The sequence below is a fragment of the Odontesthes bonariensis genome, chromosome 11 (assembly GCF_027942865.1).
Source record: "Odontesthes bonariensis isolate fOdoBon6 chromosome 11, fOdoBon6.hap1, whole genome shotgun sequence".
Taxonomy (NCBI): domain Eukaryota; kingdom Metazoa; phylum Chordata; class Actinopteri; order Atheriniformes; family Atherinopsidae; genus Odontesthes; species Odontesthes bonariensis.
In genome coordinates this window covers 15,011,495-15,039,276 of record NC_134516.1, presented here as the reverse complement: position 1 = coordinate 15,039,276, position 27,782 = coordinate 15,011,495, and the positions used below count along the sequence as shown (strand labels likewise).

General features: G+C 43.1%; 1 protein-coding gene across 1 annotated transcript; it reads right to left on the bottom strand.

Moving 5' to 3' along the window:
• Nucleotides 1–193: 193 nt before the first annotated feature.
• Nucleotides 194–27,628, bottom strand: LOC142391201 (ATP-binding cassette sub-family C member 4-like). Its single transcript, XM_075476977.1, has 29 exons — nt 27,558–27,628; nt 26,807–26,927; nt 26,495–26,719; nt 26,265–26,354; nt 25,936–26,099; nt 25,671–25,796; nt 22,338–22,587; nt 21,779–21,886; nt 21,574–21,663; nt 21,288–21,479; nt 20,436–20,530; nt 20,197–20,283; nt 18,665–18,761; nt 18,253–18,453; nt 17,536–17,673; nt 17,128–17,165; nt 16,930–17,039; nt 16,663–16,809; nt 16,474–16,553; nt 15,983–16,133; nt 8,051–8,170; nt 7,810–7,920; nt 7,304–7,404; nt 5,971–6,162; nt 5,718–5,873; nt 1,308–1,397; nt 1,037–1,209; nt 835–940; nt 194–358 (listed from the first exon to the last, which is right to left on the bottom strand). The coding sequence occupies exons 1-29, from the start codon at nt 27,611–27,613 to the stop codon at nt 194–196; spliced, it is 3,780 nt and encodes a 1,259-aa protein (XP_075333092.1). The 5' UTR covers nt 27,614–27,628.
• Nucleotides 27,629–27,782: the final 154 nt, after the last annotated feature.

Genomic DNA, 27,782 nt, shown 5'->3' with positions numbered 1-27,782 from the left:
AAGGCCATGTGTTCTTAGGCACGACTTACATCTGCAATCAGTTAAACAAGGAGCCTTTCATTAATCTGCCACGAGGCTGTCAAGAGGCCTGTGTTTTATACGCCGCCTGAGGGAATGTGGAGAAAAGTTGATCGATTATTCAACTGGGAGAACATCTACCAAAATTAAGATGTGGATTTTCATTTTCTTTCTGTCAGGCATCACAGGTTCTTTTCCACCTCACCCGTCTGGCTGACTCCAACAAGGCTGCTGCCTCAGTCTGGCCCGTCTGTTGCACCATCTCGTAGAAAGCGCCTTCTTTGTTTTGCAGGAGGGCAAAGGGTCGGTCTAACTCCTGGATAGCACCACCGTCCAGAACCTTAAAGCAGTGTGAAGCCCAAAAGTGGTAAGCCAAGATCTTTTCTTGTTATTTTTTAAATGATATCTAAATGGATAAATCCAAAATATCAAGAGTGGCCGTCAAGCATATTTTGAAAAACAAAAAAACATCTTGAACAGGTGATTAAACCACATCTGGCTCTAAAACTACAGACAGCAACACAAAAGTTATGAACTCAGGAAATATAAACCTTTACTTTCCTTTGCTTTTAAAAGATAAGAGAAATGGGTGTTTGAGAAAAAAAAAAAAAACTTACGATTGGTCACTCACAGTGAATTGTGGCTGTAAGGATTAAAATAAATACAATGTACTTTCATTTACATGTATAGAAAGTTAACTTTAATGGGATTAACTATTTATATTTAGAGGAAACGCAGTTAAAACAGGTGAAAACAATGTAAATGGTTGATTTTCAATTCTTACTCATACAAGCGACAGAGAGACAGAAGGCTCACCAGGATGCGGTCGCTGTCTATGATGGTGTTGAGGCGATGAGCGATGGTCAGCACCGTACAGTCTCTGAACTTGTCCCGTATGGTTTTCTGGATCAGCTCGTCTGTCCTGTAGCAACAAGGTGTGCATTTAAAAAAAAACAACAACAACTACAGAGCCCCTGACCTGAGCTCTGAGTGCCTCATATGTCGTGGTTTTTACTACCTGGGGTCCACGTTAGCCGTGGCCTCGTCGATGATGAGGATGCGGTTCTTCCTCAGGATGGCTCGGGCCAGACACACCAGCTGCCTCTGACCCACGCTGAAGTTGGAGCCGGACTCGGCCAGAACGGTCTCCAGCTTCCCGGGCAGCTCCTCCACCACAGACTTCAGCTGCACCTGGATCAAACATGGAGGAACGTTCAGGACAAACCTGTTCGGTGTCCGTCTGCAATGGCAACCAGTAACTAAACTCTACTGTGATCGCTGATACTAGCCTCTTCCACAGCTTTCCACAGGTCTTCATCAGTGTGCTGGTCGAAAGGGTCCAGGTTCTTCCTCACAGTGTCGGTGAACAAAACCGGGTCCTGGAGAGCAGAGAGGGAGAAGTCAGAGATTTAGATTCAGCACATCTTAACAGATAGAAGCACAGAAGAAGAAAAAAAAAAATAATAATAATAATAATAATAATAATAATTTTATTTATAAAGCACATTTTCATACATAGAATGCAGCTCAAAGTGCTCTAACAATAAAAGAATAAAAAAAAAACAAAATTTAAAAGCAACAAAGAATAGAGCACAGTGACACAAGAAATAAGGTTAAAAAAAGGTAATGAAAATTAAAATCAAACTTATTAAAATAAATATTTAAAAACCAATACAGAGATTAAACAAATTTCACACAAATTGACTAAAAACAACGGGGAACAGAAAAAAAGAGTGTTGATAAACGAATGACGGCAGCTAAGGGAATGCAAGAGTAAAAAGATGTGTTTTGAGCTGTTTCTTAAAAGTGTCCACAGAGGGGGCTGTTCTAATATGCAAGGGGAGGGAATTCCATTTTTTGGGTGCGTAAAACTCAAATGCGGCTTCACCAATCTTTTTTGGTGGGGGAGGTGGAATTTTCAGGAGTTTGGAGTCAGCTGACCTGAGGGAACGGGTAGGGGTGTAAAAGGACAGTATGTCAGAGATGTATGGAGGGGCGAGACCGTTTAGGGCCTTGAACACTGTTAAAAGAACTTTAAAATCGATTCTGTAAGGTATAGGCAGCCAATGTAAGGCTGCCAGGACAGGGGTAATATGCTCTCTCTTCCTGGTCTTTGTAAGCAATCGTGCCGCACTATTCTGTAAGAGTTGTAGCTTATCAAGTATTTTTTTTGGGAGACCAGTGAAGAGTGCATTACAGTAATCGATTCTGCTGGTCACAAAGGCGTGCAAAAGTTTTTCAGCATCTTGAATGGAGACATATACACGCACCTTGGCAATGTTTCTAAGATGGAAATAGGCAGATCTGATAATGTTGTTAATATGGGGACGGAAGCTCAGGTCGGGGTCAAAGATCACGCCAAGGCTGGTAACAGTGTCTTTAGTGTGCACTTTTAAGTCACCAAGGCAATGGTGAAGTGCTTGGCGTTTATCCGGGGGGCCGATCAGTAAAACTTCTGTTTTTTCCTCGTTTAGCTTTAAGAAGTTACTGTTCATCCACTTGGTGATGGCGCAGAGGCAGGTGGATATAGCAGAGATGGTGGTGGAATGGTTTGGCTCGATGGCGATATATAATTGGGTGTCGTCCGCGTAACTGTGGAAATCAATGTTGTGCTCCCTGATGACACTGCCCAGGGGTAGCATGTATAGGGAGAAGAGGAGAGGGCCCAGGCAGCTTCCCTGAGCAACACCAAAGGGCACATCGTATTTGCTGGACACATGATCTCCGATGCTGACTAAAAAAGTTCTGTCTGTGATGTACGATTTGAACCAGTTTAAGGCATGGCCGGACAGTCCCACCCATGATTCAAGGCGGTGTAAAAGTAGACTATGGTCTAATGTGTCGAATGCGGCACTAAGGTCCAGGAGAATCAGGGCTGACACCTTGTTTGCAGCAGTGTTGCGTCTGAGGTCACTGGTTATTTTGGTCAGAGCTGTTTCAGTGCTGTGGTTTGCTCTGAACCCAGATTGGAATTTTTCCAGAATGTCATTTTCGGAAAGGAATGCGTTTAATTGTTTAAAAACTGCTTTTTCTAGGATTTTGCTGAGGAAGGGAAGGTTGGAGATGGGTCTGTAATTGTTGAGGATGCTTTGGTCCAGGTTTGCTTTTTTCAAGAGTGGTTTGACTATAGCTGTTTTGAACGAGTTGGGAAAAATGCCAGTGAGAATGGAGCTGTTAATAATATCAAGTATGTATGGTGAGAGACAGCTAAAAATGTTTTTCAGGAAAAAAGTGGGAATAGGGTCGAGGCTGCAGGTTGACTGTTTGCTGTCCTTGATTAATTTATAGAGATCGTCCTCGGTGATCGGGCTAAAATATGGGAGGCTGGGCGGCTTTCGGAGAGGGTCTGGTGAGATGTCGTTGGGGACAGAGTCCCCAATCCCTTCCCGGATGTCGACTATCTTCTTAATAAAAAATGCTGCAAATTCCTCGCATTTTTCAGTTGACGCTGTGGTGAGGAGATCGTTTGTTGGAGTGGGTTTTAGGAGGTGGTCAATGGTGGAAAATAGAACTCTGGCGTTATTTTTATTGTCCGTTATGATTCGGGAAAAATAAGCTTTTCTTTCCAGGCGCACAGCATTGTTATAGATGGAGATCTTTTCTCTGAGGGACACTCTGTGAACTTCTAACTTGGTTTTCCTCCAGAGTCGTTCAGTAGCTCTGCATTGTCTCTTTAAAGCTCGAAGTGAATCATTTATCCATGGTGAAATTTTAGCTCTAGTCCTCGTTTTTGTTTTAATTGGTGCTACTTCGTCTATAAAATTCCTTAAAATTGTGTTAAAACTATCGACCATTTCATTGGGTGTATGGTGGCCATTTAAAATATCAGTGGACTTAATGAGGTCACTGATTTTTTGCTCCGCAAGCGCGTTGAGACGGCGTTTGCGAATAACGCAGTTATTAGCGGTGGCTGTTGACAGGGAGAACTCGAATAGCACACAATAGTGGTCAGAGATTCCGACGTCCGTGACAGAGATGTTTGCAACGCTAGATGCGTGTGAAATGAGTAGGTCAAGCGTATTTCCTTTGAGGTGGGTTGGGTCGGATACGTTCTGGACTAACCCGAAATCGTCTAAAATGGATAAAAACTCTTTGGCGAACGTGTCACCTGCCTTATTTACATGGACATTAAAATCTCCAGCAATAATAACTCTGTCATGGTTTGTGACTACCTCAGATAGGAAAGTGGAAAAATCGGAAAGGAAAGACTGAGAAGGTTTGGGTGGGCAGTAGAGGGCAACAATAATTAGTCTGTGGTCTGTATTGACTTTCAATGCCAGGTATTCAAAAGAGGGGAAAGCGCCTAGATTTATCTGGCTGCATGTGAACTTGTCGTCGAAGAGAATGGCCACGCCACCTCCTTTTTTATTTTGTCTTGTGGCATAATGGAAATTGTAGTTGGGGGGGCAAGTCTCGATGAGAGTCACTGATCCGTTATCATTCAGCCATGTTTCGGTGAGGAACATAAAATTAATGTTACCATCCGAAATGAGCTGATTTACGGCAAAGCTCTTGTTAGTCAGAGAGCGTACGTTTAGTAGCGCAGCTTTCACGGTCAGAGTGGCTGTGGAGTTGGGAGAGTTTGTGCGTACAGGAGTCCGGAGGTTTTGTAGGCTGGGTCGTTGTATGATGGCTCCAGGGGTCGTAGGGGGTCTGTTGCTAATTCTAGTCGGGATTGGGTAACAGAGGGGTGTGTGCCGAGAGGGGGGGCATGGGGACGGTGAGGTGACAGTGGAGGGCAGGTCAGGTGGGTTTGGGGGGCAGTTGACTAGTCAGTCTGAAAAAGGGGGGATTTGTGAGAGGTGATTTGTGAGATTTGTTATCAATTTCATATCTCCTGCTCTATTGGGGTGTAAACCATCAGCTTTGAGGAGGTGGGGGTTTCCCCAGAAGCTGTCGAATTGGTTCACATATTCCCTGGAGGTTGCCGTGCAAAAGTTCTGTAGCCATTTGTGTAAACTATATAACCTGCTGAAGCGCTCACAGCCGCGCCTCTGTGTTGGTATTGGTCCGGACAAGATGCAATATTTCCCCAAGTTCTCAACAACAGAAAATAGGCTTTCGAAATCCTGTTGTAGTTTAATTGATGTTTTGTCCATGACGTCACAGGCACCCGCATGGATGATTACTGTGCGAACGGAAGGGTGTTGTGCAAGCAAGCGTGGAATCTGTCCGATACAATCCTGGACCTTTTTTCCAGATGTACTGTAGGTAATTGCACCAGGTAGTGCAACAAACCTCATGATAGAGTCTCCGATTCACAGAATCTCCGGAGCCCAGCTTTCCGAGTTGCTCAGCCCCAACGTGTGCCCAAGTGGGCGTCGCTGTAGGCTAGCTGGCTGGCTAGCACCATTTATGGTAGGTGACGGCTTGAAGCTAGTTGGAGTGCTAGCGTTTGTTGCCGCTGCGAGCAGACTTCTTGAGGGCCGCGGGGGCGACTGCAGTGCGGCTGGAGAACCGTCGACCTCCTAACTACTCTCATACTGACACATGTTAATCTTAATTTGTGAAGGCTGAATCAATGTTTATTTCACACTTAAATATGAGCATTTCAAAATTGAACCCAAACAGTGTCATCGAAAATAACTCCTTATAGAAGTAAGAAAAATTATGATACTCTGTATCTGAACAAATTCAAGACCATTTCAAAACAATATGTTGTTTTTATTTAGGCAGTTGAATTGTCAGCTTATGTGTACCTGAGGAATGATGGACATCTTCCGGCGCAGGTCATGGAGGCCGATCGCAGAGGTCAAAATGCCATCGATGTAGATCTCTCCCTGAGGCTCTGCCAGGCGGAACAGCACTGAGATCAGGGAGCTTTTCCCTGCACCCGTTCTTCCCACGATACCGACCTGACACACAGGAAAGACAACAGATCTGTGAGTGCCCATCACCCGGAGTGAGTATCGACAAACGCGCACAGTAACTGTGTTAGCTGACGTCCGTCACCTTCTCGCTGGGTTGGAATATGGCGCTGATGTCTTTCAGGACCAGCGGGCCTTCTGTGCGGTAGGAGAAGTTCACCTGATTAAAGACCACCAATCCATGGCTCGGCCAATCAGAGGATGGACGCCTCTGAGTCTCCAATGGTCCCTCGCTTTCAAGGTCTGTGTACTCCACCACCCTCTCCACCGATGTCATCTGAAAGTACAAAAGGTTCTTTCCAAGTATGACTTTTTTTATCTTCTACCTTGATTATTCTATCACCATTTACTCTGTTTTTGTTCTGCGATCCTCTCTGTGGTGGTTATCTTAAAGCCCCTGCAAAGCACACATCTACTTGTTGTAACTCTTCCCAGTCACATGGCGACACTGTATATTAAAATAAACCGGGCAATGGCTTTTGTTTCAAAGATCTGAAACAAAGAAAATCAAACCAAGATGATTTTGCCTTTTGTCGGCGACGTCCGATGATGCCTTTTGCCCTTTTCAGTTTACACAAACTTTCAACCAACTTTTGACCAACACATGCCGTTGTGAGCTTTTAGGGACTGCCCCGAATCCACCTGCATTCATTAAAATACCCGGTATTCCACTCTGTGGAGGCTGACAACGACGGATAACTCTGTGCAACCATAAACCATAAATAAGTCTTTAAAGCTGCCGTCGGCAACTTTTTTTAGTCATATTAGCTTGAACTGTCATGGGATTCTGGAAGTAGAATATTAAATAGGCTGTTTAGGAAAAATCCCGAATTCTGTAGCTCCCTCTGAAGCCTGTAATCGTGCTTGCAAAAATCGAGCGCTCCCGGCTGTTTTTAACCAATCACGTTAGGTTTATTATTGATCTATTATCTGAGCAGAACAGTCACCAACCACGTCTTCCATGCTGAGCGTGAGTCTGCCCCCAGCTTGTGTGCGCGCACACTGGTGTGAACTCACGTGCACAACCTCGTCCACAGAGGGGGAGGGACCTGAAAGTTGTATCAGTTCGAATTTTCCGACTTTAGACTCGGAATTTTGAAAATCTGCCAACGGCAGCTTTGAAGTTTGAGTGTGCCAGTTTGTAAAGTCTAGTATCCTCAAGTGGCAAACTTGCACATTGCAGACATCATCATTTCCATTATTTTCCTTCACTCAGAGGGATGTATTAAGAATGCCAAAAGTCCACTCGAAGCCCTTGTTTGGTTGGCCCTTCTAGGCTACTGTGGAAACATGGAAACAACACGTGGAAATAAATCTTGATAAAAAGCTTTTATCACCCAAGTTCAGCCATTTATAAACCTTGTCGGGTTTTAAATCAGAGCCTGACCAGCAATAACCACACAAACACAAGCTCTTACCATGTTCTCCATCTCAGCGCTCTGTCTCACTGTCCACTGGAAGTTTCCTATGAGGGTCACAGCGTAGGTCAGCACCAGCCCCACCTGCCCGGCCTCCAGACCTAATTAAAGAGAGTCCATTGAGAAATGGAAAAAGAACTTGAGGGCAACTGATAACTGAAATTTTTTTTAAAAAAATTTAAAAAAAGGACTCTAGAGCTCCTCCAGGCACCTCACAGTCAGCATTGTTTTGGTATCCTTGGTGGATTTAAACCAGTGAACTGTCTGCAGCGCTTTGTTTTATTAAAACCAGCATACAGCTGCAGATATGAAGCTGGGTGTCATCTGCATGAAGCTATATGAATCTGTTGTAGCAAAGGCATGAATTCAAAATAACTTGTTAAACCAGAAAGGATGCAATCAGAAGTAGGTGTAAGGGGAAAACTTGTCCTGTACGACTAAAAAACTAATTTATCTAAAGTGTGGCTGCATGATGTATGGAGTCTTCTGCGCCCATAGTTCCTCACCATCTCTGAACAGGATGCAGCCAAATGTTGCGAGGGTGATGAATACCGAACAAATATTGTCGAGGCGAAGAGCAAACCAGCGGGAGGTCATCAGGACCAAAAACCACGCCTCTGAAACAAGAAAATCACGAAACACCACTTTTTATCAGCACAGAGATGCTGCGTTCACTGACAGATTTCCCCTCAGTGATTTGAAACGAAAAAAGTCTACATGCAGCCCATGAAAAAGAAAAGTGTAAACCTGAATGCAGGTCCTGGTGGGCATCAAAGGTTTTCTTTAACCTCTCCTCAGCTCTGAAGGCCCGGATCGTCCACAGACCCTGAAGAGACGAGGAGAGGTGGGAGAAGACTGGACTTCGAGCTGCGGGAAAGAATTAAAAACAAAAAATATAAATCCTCTCAAGTTTCATATTCGTGTATAATTCTCATTCTTTGCATTTGTACCACACTAAACTTTATACGCAAATGCAACTTATATGTACAAATGAATTTCATGTATACCAAGTGTCAGTGTTGCGGCTTCCAACACAAACCTTTTAGCTGCTCTTGGTTTGAGGTTGGGTCCTTAGGTTCCTTTATTTGTGACGTGCTACTGGTTTATTGCAAGCGATGCGCTGAGATCCAAGATATGCTTTTGTTGCTTTTATTTAACAAACCGCACAGAGTTATCACAGCGCAGCAAGGATGAATTAATGTAAAGATGAAAACCAGCGGATTAAACGGATACATAAGGTGATGAGTGAATAAATGTGGCGTGGCGGTCAACAAAATTATGGCTACTCCCAACCCTGACTCTCTATCATCTGTGTCACCGGTGAGTCCACACCTTTACGCACGCACACACGCCCACTCCCATATGAACCACCCCCTCTGCAACACACACACTCAAACTCATTGTGCTCCTCAAATTTAACCTATATGTCCCTAACACACCAGCCCCGAATTATTAGGTCACACATAATAATTCCCATTTCAAACACAATAGGGGACATAATAAATCACATCAATTTCAGAAAATGCAAAAAATGACTAATAAATTGCTCAAGTCCATGAATAAGCCATCACACAGAATATTCCTTCTTCTGGTCATTTCTATGACCGATTAGTACAAAGTCTGGTTCAAGTCCGTAAAACACAAAATCCATAGAGGTCAGCAACGTCCTCATGCTGCCTCCTTCTCAAGCAACAGACACACCTTGGATATTGGTCTGTCCAAGCAACTGGTTCTTGTCTTAATCCGAATTTGACGCACAAACCCCTTTCGATCCGGAAAGGTTTGCAAAACATGTCCCATAATCCAAGAATTACGAGGTGCAGTACTGTCCATAAGCAAAACTAGATCTCCTGCGACAAGGTTTCTCTGGACCCCAGTCCATGTCTGGCGTTCCTGTAACAGAGGCAGGTACTCCTTTGTCCAGCGCTTCCAGAACAGATCAGATATGTACTGGACTTGTCTCCATCTTCTCTGTGCATACAGGTCTGCTGCTTGGAACTCTCCAGGTGGTAATGAAGGCTGTTTTTTAAGCCGTAACAGATGGTTCGGTGTCAGTGCTTCCAGGTCGTCAGGATCCGTAGAGGCCTTGGTGATGCGCCTGCTGTTAATAATGGCTTCCACTTCACATAGAACTGTGTGGAGTCCCTCCTCATCCAAGCGCTGTACCTTTAGGGTGGAGTTCAGGACTTTCCTCACCAATCTTATCAGCCTTTCCCACACTCCTCCATGATGTGATCCAGCAGGGGGGTTGAACGTCCACTTAATGCCCTTTTGGAGTAACACATCATGCACCTGTGCTTGCTGTTTTTAGCTCACGTTCTGCACCCACAAAATTTGTCCCATTGTCCGAACGCAGCTCACGGACCTGTCCTCTTCTGGCTACAAAACGCCTTAGTGCATTTATGAAAGAGTCAGTGTCCAGAGAAGGTGCCACCTCGATGTGAATAGCTCGCAATACAAGACAGGTAAATATGACACCATACCTTTTCACTGTACTCCTCCTGCTCCTCACTTCAATAGGTCCAAAATAAATCAACTCCCACGCAAGTGAATGGGGGTTCATCAGGCTTGAGCCGGTCTGTGGGCAAATCTGCCATCTGCTGGTAAACTGGAGTTGCATTAAGTCTTATGCAGATGGTGCATTTGGACAGAACTCTCCTAATGGCAGTGCTTACTCCTGTCATCCAGTATTTCTCCCTGAGCTTGGACAACATGTGGTTGCGGCCGCTGTGTCCTACCTCTTGATGTATATTTCTCAGCAGCAGGGTAGAAATATGAAGGTCTTTTGAGAGAATAATAGGATGCTTAGACTCCAAAGGCAGTGCTGCTTTACTAAGTCATCCTCCAGCCTTGGACACAACTTGTACAGGTGACTACTTTTCTTGACATTTTGTCCCTTTTCCAGACACGAAAGCTCATCCAAAAACTTTCTCCTCTGGCAAAACTGAATTATGGCCAGCTCAGCCTTGTCAATGTCCTCCACTGTCAGAGCTCCCAGGACAGCTGCGCTTTTGCTCCTTTCCTTCTCCATTATTCTCTGTTGCCGCATACTCTCTTCACTGTGATTGACTATCAGGCCTTTTCTCTTCCTACAACAGGACGACAACCATTCCTTGTATTTCAGCCACCACGCAACAGCTTTCTTTAATCGGATCCATGAGGAATAATGATGGATCAGGTGAGTAGTGGGATCCTCTCCAGCTTGTACAGCATTGACAACAGCACTTTTCTTCACCTCTGTATCGTCCTGGGGGAGATGGCTCACAGGCTCGGGGTTCACAGGCCATTCTGTTTCAGGTTGGCAAAGAAACGGAGGTCCCGTTAACCAGAGTCTGTCCTTCAGAAATGCCTCCACTTTGACACCTCTGGATGCTGTATCTGCTGGATTTGAAGCTGTATCCACGTACCTCCACTGGACAGGGCGAGATGATTTCAGTATCTCCGAAACACCATTAGCAACAAACGCTTTGAACCTGGAGCTTTCGTTGTTAATGTATTTCAGCACAGAAGCACTATCAGTCCAAAATACAGATTCCTTAAGACTCATGTGTAGCTCTTTCTCCCACAGGACATTCATGCGGCTGGCCATTGTTGCAGCAATCAGTTCCATTCTTGGAATTGTAACTGTCTTCAGTGGGGCAACATGAGCCTTTCCCATAATGAAAGCACTGTGCATTTGGCGGTGCTCATTCTGTAACAGCAGGTAAGTGACTGTACCATAGCCTTCCTCAGAAGCATCGCAGAAATGGTGTAGTTGCGCAGTAATAACATCTCCAAACTCCAGAAGTTTTAGACATCTGGGTAGCTCAAAGTTGTCCAAAAGGTAAAGCCCTTGCACCCACTTAAGCCACTCTTTGGAGACAGTCTCTGGTATGGGGTCATTCCAATCAACTCCTCTTCTGCACAAATCCCTCAAGATCCTTTTTGCTGTAAGAACAAGGGGACTTAACATGCCCAGAGGGTCATGAATAGAACTTATAGTTGAAAGGATGCCTCTACGGTTGAGTGGTCTGTCCTTCCATACAATTTTGAATTTGAAGGTGTCTGACTTGATGCACCACTCTACACCCAGCACTCTTTCCATGGGCACAAACTCCCGGTCCAGGTCCAACTGCTCCATGCTTTTAGCTCTGCGGGGTTCTGGGATGGCCTTGAGCACTTCAGATCTGTTGCTGTTCCACTTGGTCAAACAGAATCCCCCTTTAGCGCACAGAGACATGAGCTCATGACTGAGGGTCAGTGCTTCCTCCTCTGTTGCAACTGCCACCAAACAATCATCCACATAAAAGCAGTGCTGCAGCTTGTCTACCGCCTCCTCCTTATGCTCATGACCAAAATCCTCTGCACATTTCCTGAGGGCGAAGTTGGCACAGCTAGGAGAGGATGTAGCTCCGAAAAGGTGTACCTTCATCCTAAATTCACATGGTGCTTGGTTCAAGTCTCCTTGTGGCCACCAGAGGAATCGCAGCAGATCAGCATCATCTGGGGGCACTTGCACTTGGTGAAACATAGCTTCTATATCAGCCATGATGACCACAGGTTCCCTCCTGAACCTGGTCACAACTCCAATTAGTGAGCTGGTTAGATCAGGTCCTTGCAACAGCTCTTCATTCAGAGATTGTCCTTTGTAACTGGCCCCACAAAAAACACAACTCTGAGTTTTTTCTTTGTTGGGTGGTAAACATCATGGTGTGGTACATACCAGACCCTGCCATCATTTCTTTCCAGCTCTAAATCAGGAACTCTTTCAGCATAGCCTTTGCCAAGTAGATCCTTAATAAAGGTGTTATACTCCCTGTAAAACACTGGATCCCTCTGGAGCCTCCTCTTCAAATGGTTTTGACGCTGTTCCACCACTTTTCTGTTATTTGGCATGCTGAGGTTTGGCATGCTAAGGCAAGGCAACCTGGTAATGACCATTGAGGTGTTTGGCTGACTTTGTGACCATGTCCATGAACCTCAGGTCTTCCCTGGACGGACCCACTTGTTCCTCCACAGCTGATTCTGGAAAGTCCATCTTAAATTGCTGTTGCCACAGTTCATCCAAATTCACAATGGACACACGGTTCACAGTTACTGACTGCTCACAGTAATTGGCCCTTCCACCGTTTCCTGTCAGTGGTCCATTTACCGTCCAGCCCAGCACTGTCCTTATAGCGTAGGGTCCATTATGCTCACTGCGGATGACTTCCAGCGGTTCCATGGCTCGTGGGACATTCGTTCCAATCAGCAACTCAATTCCAGCCTCAATCCGTGGTAAGCAGATGTGTTTTAAATATGGCCACCTTGTCAGATCCTTATTTGTGGGTATGTTTGCTTTGTGTACTGGCATTGATAACTGAGTGTACGCTTTTGGCAACTCAATGAAGCTGTCCTCTTCAAGTGCTGCCACCTCCAGCTCTGGTACGATGTAGCTACTGACCACCTTTTCCCGTCCCATGGTCCTGAGAAGAATGTTGGCTCTCTTCCCAGACAAATTGAGCTTCTGCTTCAGACTCTCAGTACAGAACACTGCAGTACTTCCCTGGTCCAAAAAGGCATATGTGAGAAAGATTTTATTGCCCTTCTTTGCCTTCACCTGGATTGGCACAATAGGAAGCTTGCAATCCATCTCATCAGCCCCTGTAAGCCCACTGGAAACCAAGGTGTCATCCACTGTAATCTGGGTGCCTCTCTCAGCCGGTTCTGCAGTGACACTGTTCTTATGGAGCACAGTTGGATGTCTTTGGCCACACTTCGAGCAGGAAATCTTCCTTTGGCAATTTCTCCTGATGTGTCCTATACACAGGCAGCGAAAACAAGCACCATTTTCCTTTAGGAAGTCAATTTTCTCTTTGTGTGACATTTTTTCCAACCGCGCACACACATCCAATGTGTGTCCTCCAGTGCAGCAGGGACAGATCTTCTTAGCTGGTGATTGTATGTCTGTAGCTTTATTCACATGTTGAGCTGTTCTCTCCACACGATTCACTGTGGTAGCGAAGCCGGTTCCTCTGATGCTGGAGCGAGGGTGAGGTTTGTGTTTCATTTGTTTGGTTGTTATAACAGTGTCCTGAATGTTTCCAAACACAGGGTCAGTCAGAATTTTCACCTGTTTTCCAACAAAGTTGGCAATATCCATAAATTTTGCTCTTCTGTTGTGACTTTCCTGCAGGTCACATGCGTGGCACCTCCAGCAGTCTCTGAGTTTGTACGGCAGTTTTCTGATGATTTCCAACATGTTTGTGGGTGTGTCCAGATCATTTAAATATTGCACATCCTCCATAGCATTACAGCATCCACGCAGAAAGAGGCCGTACTCCTGGAGGGCCTTCACATCTTCCATTTTAATAGTGGGCCATGACAAGGGTCTCTCCATGTACGCTGCTGCCACCTTTTGCTCATTGCCGTAGTGCTCTTTCAGGAGAGCCTTTGCCTTCACATAACCTCTGCCCGACTCAATGTGCTGACAGCTCCTCACTAGCCCTTTTGCATGCCCTTTGGTGTGCTGTTCAAGGAAGTAGAGTCTGTCACAGTTGTTATTGGTGTTTCGCTCAACTCCATTTTCAAAAGCTTTAATAAACTAATAATACTTGAGTGGGTTACCATCAAAAATGGGAATTTCCCTTTTTGGAAGTGCTGAAGCATTAAAAGTGTTGAGATTTCATTTTGTTTCCTCATTATGTCCAGCACACTGTCATTTTGGGATGCATCAGTTTGTGTAACATTGGTCATAGGATCTTCAGGAGCCATTAGATACCGTTGGAGCATGTACGAAGGACCTGGGAGATCTTTTATTTCAGGTAAGTGAGTGACTTTAGGCTTCACAGCTATCTGTGTGGTTTCAATTGCAATGGGTTTTGGTTTAACTGGCAGTGATGGAACAAATTCAGTGGCTTTGACATTAAGCTGTTGTTTTGAGCATGTATGAGTTCATCCCATCCGAAACCTCTCCCATCCGAAACCTTTGACTTTGCTTTACTGCCAACACCGCTTTGTGATTTTATAACACTTAGTATTGCCATTTCCTCAGCAATTTCATTTTCCAGTAAAAAATGTTCTCTTCTTTTGCGTAGCTTTAACTCCTCTTCATCCAATGCATGCTTTTCCTTTAATGCCTTTTGTTTTGCTGCCAAAACTGCAAGATTTTTTTCCGTTGTTAAGCGAACAGATGAGCGTGATTTCTTGGTTGCATTTGAGATGCTGTCACAGGGCTGTAGTTCATCCTGAGGATCAAAAACAGACAAAACCTTGCTTTTTTCGACAGGAATTTGTACTGCATGGTTTATTTCCTTTGTTGGTTGTTCAGAAGTATTTGTCTGTAGTGGTAATTCATTCGATTTTTCATGCGGATTTTCCTTTATCCATTTTTCCACTTGTTCCTTGAATGCATCACTGTAATCCATAATACTTGAAAACCACTCATTTAGTTTTTTATCTTCATCATCAGGAAGTAGTGGCAATAATTCGTTGTGCAGTTGTGTAGCCTTTTTACACAGTGCAGTATTCAGTTGTGAGGAGATTCCAGTTACATTTTCTTTTGAGTTAATGTGCGCTTTTATTTGCGGGATAAGCTCCTTGATTTTATTAACGGCACTTTTGCGCTCATGCTGGAACCGTGCGATATTATTTTCCAAAGCTTTGACCGTCAGTTTGCTTTCCCTTTTTTCACGTTCCATGTTTGAAATTCAGTAACAGCGTTTATTTGACTCATTTCCTTTAGATTGTATTTTGTATGAAGCAACACAATCACAATTCATTCAAGAGCGTATTCAAATCCATCCATAGACATTGCATTTTAAATTCATTGACAGTGCAGATTCGATCCAAGCAATTTCAACAAGCAATTGGCCTTTAGACAACATCAGCCGCCACTTATGCCACCAAGTCCCGACATCAGAATCCAATCAAGCACGGAGAAGTTGCGCCACCATCAATGCGTCTTGCAACCAGCGTAACATCCATTTAATACATTGTCCTCATTTCACACAATGCATTCCAATCGAAGCGGATTCCTTAATCCACAAACAATTAACAGGTTCAGGCCTACCTGTTCCCAGGTGAATGGATGGCGTGGTGTGGCACTTAGCTGTGGCGCCTTTGTTCTCGGGCTTGTCGGCGCGTGGTGACTTGGTTCCTTGGAGCGGCTTGATGATTTTCACTTTTTTCTTTTCACGCCAGTTTTTGTTGACAAATGTTGCGGCTTCCAACACAAACCTTTAAGCTGCTCTTGGTTTGAGGTTGGGTCCTTAGGTTCCTTTATTTGTGACGCGCTACTGGTTTATTGCAAGAGATGCGCTGAGATCCAAGATATGCTTTTGTTGCTTTTATTTAACAAACCGCACAGAGTTATCACAGCGCAGCAAGGATGAATTAATGTAAAGATGAAAACCAGCGGATCAAACGGATACATAAGGTGATGAGTGAATAAATGTGGCGTGGCGGTCAACAAAATTATGGCTACTCCCAACCCTGACTCTCTATCATCTGTGTCACCGGTGAGTCCACACCTTTACGCACGCACACACGCCCACTCCCATATGAACCACCCCCTCTGCAACACACACACTCAAACTCATTGTGCTCCTCAAATTTAACCTATATGTCCCTAACAGTCAGGGATGGACCTTATGAGGATAAGAGTATTGCAATGGTATTCAGCAAATCCCTATTATCAAATCTAAAAGTAATTGCTCGTACTTGTTGACTCGAGGCGTTTGACATCACGTGACGTATGGAGGTAGTAGCGTCTCAAGTACAGAAAGAATAAAAACAGGGGCACGATAGGGATGAGGATGAGAGGGATGACTGAAGCTGCAACAGCCACGACGCCAGCATTCTGTAAAAGACACTGAGGAAAACATCACATTGTGAGGAGTTATGAAAGATAAATGGTAAATGGACTGTACTTTTAGTGTAGTTAACCAGTCGAAGCGCTTTCACAGCACATGCCACATTCACTCAATACAGCACGCTACACAGTGCTTCGTTCTAAACATTCACACATTCTTACGCATTAGTAAGGAACGTGGGGCTCAGTGTTTTGCCAAAAGACGATTCGACAAGTGATGCGGAGAAGCCACGAGTCGAACCAAGCCCAATCTGATTGGTGGATGAGAGCCGCCCCAAAGAAGCCAATTTAAGGCAAAGTTTGCATGCACAGTAATCCTAACCCAGTAACCAGCTCTCACTTGGTAGAAGTCCACAAAGGTCATGGGTAGCATGGAGTCCATTTGGCCGATGTCTTTGGAAAATCTGTTGAGAATTCTTCCTACACCACAGGACAAAAGTTTACTTTCTTACCAGCAGTCATGTTGGCTGACAGCGGCATCTAATGCAGCTCTTTCTCTCAAAGTAAAAGAAACCCTGAGCATGCTCACCTATAGGGTTGACGTCGAAGAAGCGAACATGCGTGCGGAGGACAGCGCTGAACATGTTGTTGTGCAGAGTCTGCGCCGATTTCACCAGCCCGCGAAATATCACTAAACTCCTGATGTAACCGAAGACCACGGCAGCTGCTGTCAAACCTACAAGAGGAAGCAGACGGAGCGCTGTGGGTCACACCGCTCAGTTCTACTTTACACGGACTTCATAGACATTAGTCGACAGCAGAGCGCGTACAGCTAGATCAGAAATCGAAGGCATACCTGAATAAATCCCAAGGTAAAAGGTGAGATTAAGCTCTGTATTTGAACGAGTTACATTAAAGCCATTCTTAATGGAGACAGCCGTTCTGTTGGAAAACTCTTCTCTTGCCCTGTACAAAAAAAACCCACAACAGACTAAAAGACAAATTCTAACTGATGAGAAACAACAGAATTGCATAGAAAAGAAAAATTCCTCACCAGTACACCAACCACCAGTCCTGCAGGATGTATGCAGCCTATGGAAAGAAAAACTTTTATAGTACAGTTCAAAGGTTCAAATTGGGAACAAACAAATAAAACTGAGCAGAACAATCGGACTGTACGTAAAGATGGACACATTCATCTGTTGTCAAAAGGAAACTCAATGAGCTTCGATCCCAATGATTCAACTTAACTTTTTTGATATGTCAACTGAGAAAAAAAAAAAAAAAAAACATTCTCAAAGGTGGGAGTCATAATTTTCAAAATATAAACTTCTGGTTCTAAAATGATTGGAAACGACCAAATGGCAAACTCTATGCGACCAGTGCACAGCGCCACAGTGACTGCATAGATTTATTTTTTAGTAAAACAAAAAAAAAGGTATGGTTTGGTAACATTTCTCACCTCTGCTATGATACAGAGCAGGACGATAACCATTAAAACCACTGGATTATAGCCTGCTGTGAAGTACTTCACATAAATATGGCGGCCAACATTTCCTTCAGCTCGTATCTCCTCTGCAGCGATGCCAACTTTTTCAACCTGCAAACCAAGTTATGACGCAACCGCATGTAAAATTCACATATGCCAAAAATTCCCAAAGCATCACGGTGCCAGAAGCTTGTGTTTCACCTCTGTGCTGACATTAAAAATGGAGCATGCAGCATCTGTGAGCTGATGAAGGAATTTCCCCTGCACAGCTTTGTCTATTTTTACAGGCATACTTCCTGAGGATATAAAATATATAGTTATACTGAATCCTTGAATCTTTTGTCCCTCTCCCAAACTTTTTAAAACCCCATTTCTGACCTTAAAATCTCATTTTGATCAGATTTTTCACCGCACAATTACAAATGACACTCGATTGAATACGAGATACTGTTTTTTCATTTAGATTTTACCCAGAGCTCTGACTTCCTTTGTAAACTGGCTCAATGCAAGATTTCATGACTGAAAGGGGTAAATTGGAGAAATAGTCATGTGTATAATGAATATAGAAAATGCATTGTCAAGGACATCTTAAATTAAAAAAAAAAAACATTTAAAAAGACAGAAAGCTACACGAGTTGAAAATATATCTGCTTTTTATAAAGCCAATTCTAATTTTGTAAATATACATACAGGAAATTGGTCTGATGGCAAGAGGCTTTGGTAAGAACACTGTGAACTGTGTGAAAAATTGGTCCTCTGGCTGTGTAAAGACACTTGGTCCAGGTCAGATGAACAAGACCACCGGTCCTGCTCGTCACTTCTCAGCAGAGAAACCACATCCAGCCCAGAACTCTGCAGCTCGCTGTATGTTCCCTGTCCAATAATGTGACCCTGAAGACACAAACATCAAAACTATATGAAAAACAGAAAAAGAATACCAAGTGAAAGGTGAGCAGAACTCTTCCCATACGTTAACATTTTTCTGTGTCTTAATGAATTATTACTAAGTCATTTAGAAAAGACAAATAGTAAAAAGGTCGCCGTTACAGCAGGTGAGGAAATAAACAAATATCTCCAGTTTTCCCAGGAAAAGGGTACAAACCTCCCTGAGGACAAGAATGCGGTCGGCTGCCTTCAGGTACTGCAGCTGGTGTGAGACCAGGATACGACACTTGTTCTTCAGCAGGCCACAAATACACCTGAGTGTTAACACAGACACACATCACTTCAGTTTAATGTGTGAAAAAGAAAAAAAGACAGACTATTTGCAGACACGTTAAAAGCACACATAAAAGGTGATGAGCAGATGTGCATCTTTTTGTAATTTCCCTTTCTTTTCAGATAGTTATTTGAGAAATGCTTCTTTGTTTTTCGTTGTGAAAGCAACAAAAAGTGTATTTTTCTTTTATACAGTCATACAGTAATTCATAGAATTAATTTTGCAGATGAAAACGTAAAAGGTGAGCAAACAAAATTGAAAGATATATGTATATAAAAAAAAAAAAGGCCTTTTTGAAACCAGATGTTATTTACAATGAGGACAGCGCTGTGTGAAAAGTAGGCATCATGTCATCAATTCATAAACACACAGAGATAATGGCTGAAAACATTTGCGAGGACTCCTTTTGCACAACCTCATATTGAGCTTTGCTAAACCCTGCACTGGTTGGCATGTACTGTGACCCATGCAGAAAGGCTTATTATGCAAACTGACAGGGTGTCATGTGTCAGATGGAAGTGGCTTGGAATACAGAAAGAGAACCAGGCCTGCTCAGCTCAACGGGCAGAAATTGGAGGAGCTGGGTTCCTCGCTTTCTGAGAAGGTACAGCACAAATAAACTAGTAGATCCTGTTCTTGGGAACAGTTGTGTGGCTGCTGATCGATGACGTGAACAGCACGGCAAGAGGAAGGTCAAAGGTTGAACAAATCCCCAAATTAATGTGACAAAGAGGGTTTACGTCAGAGCCGCGGATTTGAACAGTTGCACGTGAGCTGAAATGTGACAAGCAAATACTTCAATGTAAGGTTAAGGATCAAATGGGGCTTCATAATGGATAAGATGGTGCGTTGAGTTTAATGTAAGGGTTAAAATGGCATGTTGTGTTTGATCACACAAAAAACAAAGTCCTCACAACGTGGTACAACTGTGGTGTGTATAAGTGCATGTCTCTGTGTGCTGTGGATTGTGTGTAGTCAGTTTCTGAAGGATTTGAAGCTTTCACCATTAATTTGAATGTTGGGGAATGCAAAGAATTATGCAAAAAAAAAAAAGGCTTATATTCTAAGAAGTATAAACGTTTTAAAACAATTTCTGACACCTTCCAGCTGTGAATCATGTTTCTCATCATCTCGCAACAACAATGGAGCTAAGCTGTCGGCACTGTGAGCACATAAGAGGAGGAGCCTAAATCTGGCGATGATGAACTGTTCAAGCAATGCAAGCATTCATTCCAGTTATCCTGAAAAATGCTTTAAAAGTAGCAAGTGATAATAGAGACGGCTGTTAACAGCGATCCTCAGCTCTCCATCATGGTGGCACGATAATTACACATACAAATACAGTACTGTACAGAGTTACTATGTATATGGGCTTGAACACATTGCTCATTTGGAAAGAAGTCATCTTCACTCACTGTTCAAACAGATGTTTTCCAACTTCTGCATCCACGGCACTTAAAGGATCATCCAGGAGATAGATGTCTGCATCCTCGTACACAGCCCTGAAAAACAATCGAGCACATTAAAACTTTCAGTTTAGCGGAAAAATACCGAAGTCAGAAAATACGGTACGTGTACAATGTGACAACAAAAACACAAAACCTCTTGTTGCCTCCGTTCCTGCTGCGTGACATAGCTGTGACTGTGTTCATACCTGGCCAGATTGATGCGAGCTTTCTGCCCCCCGCTGAGTGTGGCTCCTCTGTCCCCAATAATTGTCAGATCTCCATCTTTGAGCAGCTCCAGGTCCTGCATTCAGAGACAGTGGAGGCTAAAGACAAATGCCATGTATGGTGTGTCAAAGAAAAAAAGTAAGTGACCACCATGCTAGCATTCAATACATTTTGGATTGCATTCTAACAGCACGTCTTGGGTTATGTTCTAGTCATCAGTAAAATACTGATACATTCAATAAAAAGGAACCTCAACTGACATGATTTGCAGTTTATTCAAGAAATATTTTGACATGAAAATCACTGCAATGAATTGGATGCAGTAATTTCAAATGGGTAGAACCTCTCATCTTCCGACATCAGCTGTTCAAGGTAAGCATATCCTCCACACATGAGGGTGGGTGGAAGCTTTGACTCATGAGTTTGACGCTGGGTAGTGAAAAGACTAAATGAACAGTTTAACAGTGTGCAACTGCAACTGAGAGTTCTGTGGGAGTCAATGACTTCCTTGAAGTGCTGGCAACACTGGATGCATTAATGAGTCATATTCACTGGTCAGATCCAGTTGGTGTTTAAACTTACCGGTGAAATGGAATTCTGGCTTGTAAGCACAAGAGTTCACTTCCTGTCCTGTAGGTCTGGCACACACTATGTTTCCAGAAGCTATCCTTCTGCATAATTCAAAACCGAGTTAACGCAACATTCAATGGCATGTAGACATGGCAATGAACACAGAATCCACAGTAATTCTGAAACGGTCCCATCAACAGGGCCGAGTGCAAACACTCGGTGGTTAACAGCCTCAGGTGCTGAGCTGCAGGGTTACGTCTCACCTTCTTCAAAGCGCAGGCTCTCAGGACTCTCTCGTACTTCTTGGGGTTCAGTTCTCTCCCAAACAGGATGTTGCTGCGGATGGTTCCAGGGAACACCCAGGGCTGCTGGGAAGCGTAGGTCAGCTGACCTTCGACTGTCAGCTTCCCTGTATCACGAGGCAGCTCTCCCAGGATGGCGCTCAGCAGGGATGACTGGTGGGAACGTGGGCGTTATGGAAGACTGACACAACAACACGGTTTTAACCGGCCAACTGGAAAGTTAACTGGTTTACACGAATGTACTGACCTTTCCAGCCCCCACTGGTCCAATTACAGCCAGAAGTTGATGAGGTTTTGCTGTGACGGTGATATTCTCCAGAGATGGAGAGTCCAAACTCTGGAAGAATAACAAACACAGAGAATGACTATTTTACAGATTTAGAAATGCACTCACCAGCTTCTAAAAGGCTCTACATCACTGTAAAATATCATTAAAACACTGGATTATTCACCTTATCCCAGTAGCAGGTCAGTTTCTCAATCACAACAGAGTTTTCTTTTCTTTCCTTCAGGGGCAGACCAGAGTGATGTCTCTCAACTTCTTCCAGAAGGAGGAAATTCTGGGAGGGAAATAATTACCAAAACATTTTTTAAGCAATGCCCAAACACTGATAACACCTCTCACACAAATCTGACTTGAATCAACACCTCAAAGACTCTTCATTGCCCTAAACCCATAGTGGGATAAAAATATTCTTCACCCCCCCATCACATTATTTATTCAAGGCCAGAGCAGGTTACACAGCTGCTTCCCGTGATGTTATGTAATCCTTGCTGCAGATTATGCTTACTCATTACACCATTTATTGAGCAATTGAGCATTGCTTCCTTTGCCTCGAGTCTTGGAATTCAATTATACGTTTATGTAACGTTCATGTTGAAACAGATTCACAAAATGAGCACCAACAGAAAAACTCTCACCAAAGTAATCTTGGTAAAACATTGAAAGGTTTATCAGCTCCCTGACAAACTTGGAATTTCACAGTTGTCAGATAAGGACAGAAAAATTACCTTGATCCTGCGAATGCTCACTACGGTCTCTGATAGCTTCTCGATGGCCAGAGGGAAGAACAGGGTGACCGTGAGCTTAATTGTGCCGTAGAGGGACACCGTGACAAACACACTGCGGGCAGTGATGGGGTTGCCCAGGAGAGCGAAGACAGTGAAGGTAAAGAAGACTGTGATCTTGCTGCTGGCGAAGAAAGAAGCCATGTTGAGCCCTCGAAGGTAGGAGCTCTTCAATATCTGACCGATTTCTTTCCTGGTAAACATGAGAAAACGTTCAGTGTGTGAGCTCGGAGACAAAGCTTGAGGAGCATCGTTTTCATCAGAAAGTATTGTGCATCTCAATCTAAATCTCACAAGCAGGCTCGAAGAAATGCGTTTCAAATCAAGTATAACAAAACATATTAAACCACACGGTTGGCATGAAAGTTTTTAATAAACTATGAATCTTTCACTGTTTACACATTACTGCCGAGACATCTGTGTTCCATCAGTGATCAGTAATGTGAAGTCTTTTCCTCTCTGTTCTTCAGGACATTTCGTTCTGCAGGGCATACCACGTTTCATCGGGCAGAACCTCATAAATAAGAATCCTATCTGTGTTGCTTCATCTTTACAAACATCTCCTGGTCAGAAAACCTTTATTCAAACATCAAGACAGATTTTTACCATAAATAGATGTATTCTTAGAGAGTAGTTGATGCGTCTCTGAGGACGAAGTTACTGTGGTAAGTGTTTCCCCACCTGCACCTGTTATTCATTACCCAACATTCATTGTCGGTTGACAGTTTTGTTGCAGAAAAGAAAAGTGGCTTATCCTTCAAATCCTAATAGTTAGTGACTGTTGTGGACAAAGAGATGCTCATTGCACCGTCTACTTTGAATAGATGGCGATAAAACACTACACTAAGATCACTAATATTGAACTGGGATCACATGAATGGATAATGAACCACGATACTTAAAAGTAAAAGATTTGTTTCTGGTACCAACGCACGCTTTGCAGCAAACGCTCACCACGGTAACTACAGACTATGTGAAAATCAGCATTACAAATGTCTCATCTTCTCCTGAAACCTGCAGAAATCTTTCGTGGTTATATAGTAATCTATTAACAGTCCTTATACAAGTCTTTCTTAGGTACAAAGCTCAGGGACACCACCAACGTGAAAGCAAGATCCAGCCCGTGAGTGATCACAGGGGCTTCCAGTCGATTTAAACCAAACAAAATGTTCCTCTTCATCTAAAGATTCAGACAGAGTGGAGAATGCTCTGAGGTACCATAGAGGATTTAATCAGTTTAGAATCAAAGTTCCAAGCCAATTCATTAAAAAATAAGCAAAGGGAGGCCCTCCTGTGAGTATTTCTCACAGAGAAGGTACAGAACGTGCCGATACCAACAAAGCCAAATGTAAGTGTCGATTACTGACCGATTAAGATACCAGATCCAGCTATCAGTAACTATAATTAGACAGTGTCTTGATGAACCTAACATTGACAAATAAAACAATTAACTGAATAATGATTTATTTACCACCAGAGCTGAGCCTGCACAGCCCAAACTGCTTGGTTAATGACAGAATAAGAGCAGGAAAGAAGAGCATTTCATTTATCTGGAGGTTTGTTTTCAAGCGGAGTTGCGCAGGTGTCGTAGCTCCTTCAGACGACGGTCAGAGTGCTCCCAGAGAGAAACAAATTCATTGCCAAGCTAAAAGCGGGCGTTTGTTTCGTTTGTTTGGTGACCTTTCAGGTCTTAAGTAGGTTAAAGTCAATCTTGTGATTTGCACGATCTTTAAAGAGAAGGATACCAAACAAATTAGGACAGAAGTAGCAAAGTCAGGTCTGGAAAGGGATGGGAACTGACAGTTTCTATTATTTCTGCCCTTTCATCTTCAAGCCACAGTTCAATTCTGGACATAAACCTAAAGCAAAGACTATGCTTTAGTTTGAGCGCATTTAACTCTGAAAGGGTTTAGGAATTGCAGCTCTTTGATATGAACAACGAAAGTTTCCTTCTTTTTTCAGGAGCTGAAATGGAAATGGACAAATTAAGCTAAACTGCAAGAAGCTGCATTCAGCTTCTATGCTCCACATGTCTGGAACAAACTCCCAGAAAGCCTCAGATCAGCTGAAACACTCAGTGTATTTAAGTCCAGGTTGAAGACACACCCATTTTTTAGCTGCGTTTGAATAAAGCTCAAAACTTAATCACATTTTAATTACTGATTTTATATTGTTCTTATTTCTTTCTTTTTGTTTAAAATTTAAATCATGCATTTTATTTCTCTGATTTTATCTATTGTTCTTATTTCTTTCTTTTTTGTTTAAAATTTAAATCATGCATTTTATTTCTACTGTTTTAATGTCTCTGTAAAGCACTTTGAATCGCCTTGTTGTTGAATTGTGCTATACAAATAAACTTGCCTTGCCTTAACTTCAATAAATATATCAATTAATGCAATATTTTTTTCTTTTCTTCTACAAGCACCGACTGCCTGAAGTCGACACCCATCTTTCTTCACCGAACAGACTTCATCGCAGGTTGTCTTTTGTTGTTTGTGGGGTTTTCTGCTTTTACTTCCATCTTTAGAAAATACATTGCAACTCAGTCTGGTTGGGATTACGAGGCTGACTTGGCAACAGTTTCAATCAAATGGGAGTGGCTACACATTAAATCAAGACAGTTCAAATAACTGCCAATATTTCTGTATCCGCCCTTCATTCTGTTCACCAACTGTGTCGCATTGATTCTTGACTTGACCATTTCTGTGGGACCTTTCACCCCCAAAAAACAAAACAAAAAACCATGCCGTATTTGCAATACATACTAAATATAAATGAAAAACACAGAACATTTGTAAAAAGCTACTCCGTGTAGTCGTTTCTGACCTTCATCGTAAGTAAAATAGAGGAAAAACCACAGCTTCAGTATTTCTGTGTCCTGCTGTAACTCACACTTGTTGATCATCACATTTTACGGTGAATGACGACAACATCCGAGCCTCATTACACCTTTGCAACCTGTCCTATCACCCCAGGGTAAAGCCAGGGAAACTACAGGGTTGTACGTTCTGACATGATAACGAGAATCCAATGGAATGGTTTAATTAAAACAAACAAGCATTTGAAGGCCTGCAGCTGTCTCTACTGCACTCAGAAAATTCCTGTCTGGGGTCACAGGTGAACCCACAGCTCTGGGGAAATATGGTGTTTGATACACAAGCTTGAATTGAATACTGTTCATAACAATCATGAAGACTTAAACAAAAATAAAATAAAAAATAAAAAAAAGCCCAATGTTTGTTAATTCTTTACAAAAGATACTACTTTTAACCTTACCTCCTGACTTCAGTAACCAGAGCCGAGAATGGTTTCTCCCAGGCGTACATCTTAATTATCCTGATGCCAGACACCACCTCGTTCATCAAACGGATTCTTTCATCAGTAACCATCGTCGTTTTGCTCCTGACAAAAATAAAAACATGTCAGTTACTGTTTGTTTTCTTCCTAATGTTCAAAGAAACGCAGCGCTTGCGGTTAAAAGGGGAAAATACAAAAGTAATTAGAAATTATCATTTACATTTTCAGTTATCTTGTTTCTTACCTGAAGATGCCAAAGAGCTTTCCAAACCAGGCTTGTACAGGCATCATGAGTGCAATCGTTGCCATGCCTGCCAGACAGGAGAGGCCGATCTCATGCCAGAGGAAGACGACGATCACCGCTGCTTGTAGAGGTCCCACCCACAGGTAGTGCAGATTGAGGGTGATCTAGAGACAGTGAGCAATGATGGTCACACTGGACGCCTTATATTATTTTCTTTATTCTTACAGATCATACACTCAGCCTGTCATACATACATACTAAAGGTTTGACTGGATTTAATGTCAGCTAAAACATATAGCGAAGAAAAACACAGGTTTATGTCACCGTACCTCATCAAAACGATTGACATCGTTTGAAAGGAGGTTCACTATCTGTCCAGTGGTCGTTCGTCCCATGGACTCGCTGCTGAGACGAAGAGCCTGATGAGAGAAATTTCCCTTTCTGGTGAGTTTCACTGAAAGTGTTTCAGCAGCACGTCTCAATAAAAGGGACAATAGCTTTAGAAAAATGAACAAATAAAGCTTCATTTCTGCTTCAAGTCTGCCGAATCCTCACTGACCTTTCGGTAGATCATGTGACACATGGCCACCCTAATCTTCATGCCAATTCTTAGGACATGATAGTAGTAAAGATGTTGGAGGATCGTCAGTCCAAAGGTGGAGACGGACATCGCAGCAGCGTAACCGTACGCCATGTGAAGACTTCTCTGATCGTCTGGGTGATCATTCTCAAAGTACTGGATTATTTTACCCAGAAGCAGCGGCTGGATCACCTTAATAGCTTCCTTCATGTCAAAGACAAACAAAAGTTCTCAGTAAAATATGCAGCCAAACTCTAATTTATCCGTTACCAGAACTGAACCTGAACATACCACTGAAAACTGAAACAACCCAGCCACTGCGTAGGACTTTCCAAAGCACTCAACGAGAACTCTGCTGAGTTTTGGCTTCTGGAGTTCCTTTGCAGCTTTTCTAACTTCGTGCTCCCAACATCTAAGAGGACACATATGCACAGGGACATTAATCCAGTCTTTGAGTATTGTGTCAGAGCATAAGTTCCCTAGAATCTTCCAAAGAGAAACCAGAATACTTCTGTTCACCAAATTTTTCTTTCACATTCAATATCTGGGGTTACAGCCTACTTCACATTTAAAATAACAGTGAAGATTAAAGTACAAACTCCAGTAAATTGGTTAATCCCACAAAGGAGCCGAGAAAAAGTCACTTAATTTCACTTAAAATGCCCAGCAGCTCTTTCCATGAAGCGTAATGATTTGATGGCACATCACCAACTACTTTACAGCTACGAGAGCACTGAACGCAGTCTGGTGCGTCAAACAGCAAGTGATTAACAGAATCCCAGTCACTTCTAGCAATTACGTTAGTTTTTGGGGTGAACATCACGTGAAAAACCAAAAGAAAGCAGACGTGACTCAAGTGCCTTTACTTTCACAGAAACAATGTGGGTTCGCTCCTCGTTCTCAACTTAGCAATGAGATAAATGTATTCATCTTAACTCAAACTGGCAAAAGCAACTTGTACAGACAGATGTTTGTCTTAGCCAACATCTTCTCTGTTGGGCATTACTTGTCCAAAGACTAATATGAAACGAGTGTGATATACCTCTGCAGCTCCTCTCCCAGGGCCTCAGATTGATCCTCTGGAAGAACATTGTACATGTCCCTTTCCTTGAGCCTCCGTGTGTGGCTGAGGTGCAGCAGCGGGGTTAACCAGCTGAAACGGTCACTTGGTCAGTTAGACAGCATGACAGTTTGTGTTATTCTGACGGAACACACACAACACTTAGGTCATGGTTATCATTCATTACGCAGATTAATCAGGTACTTT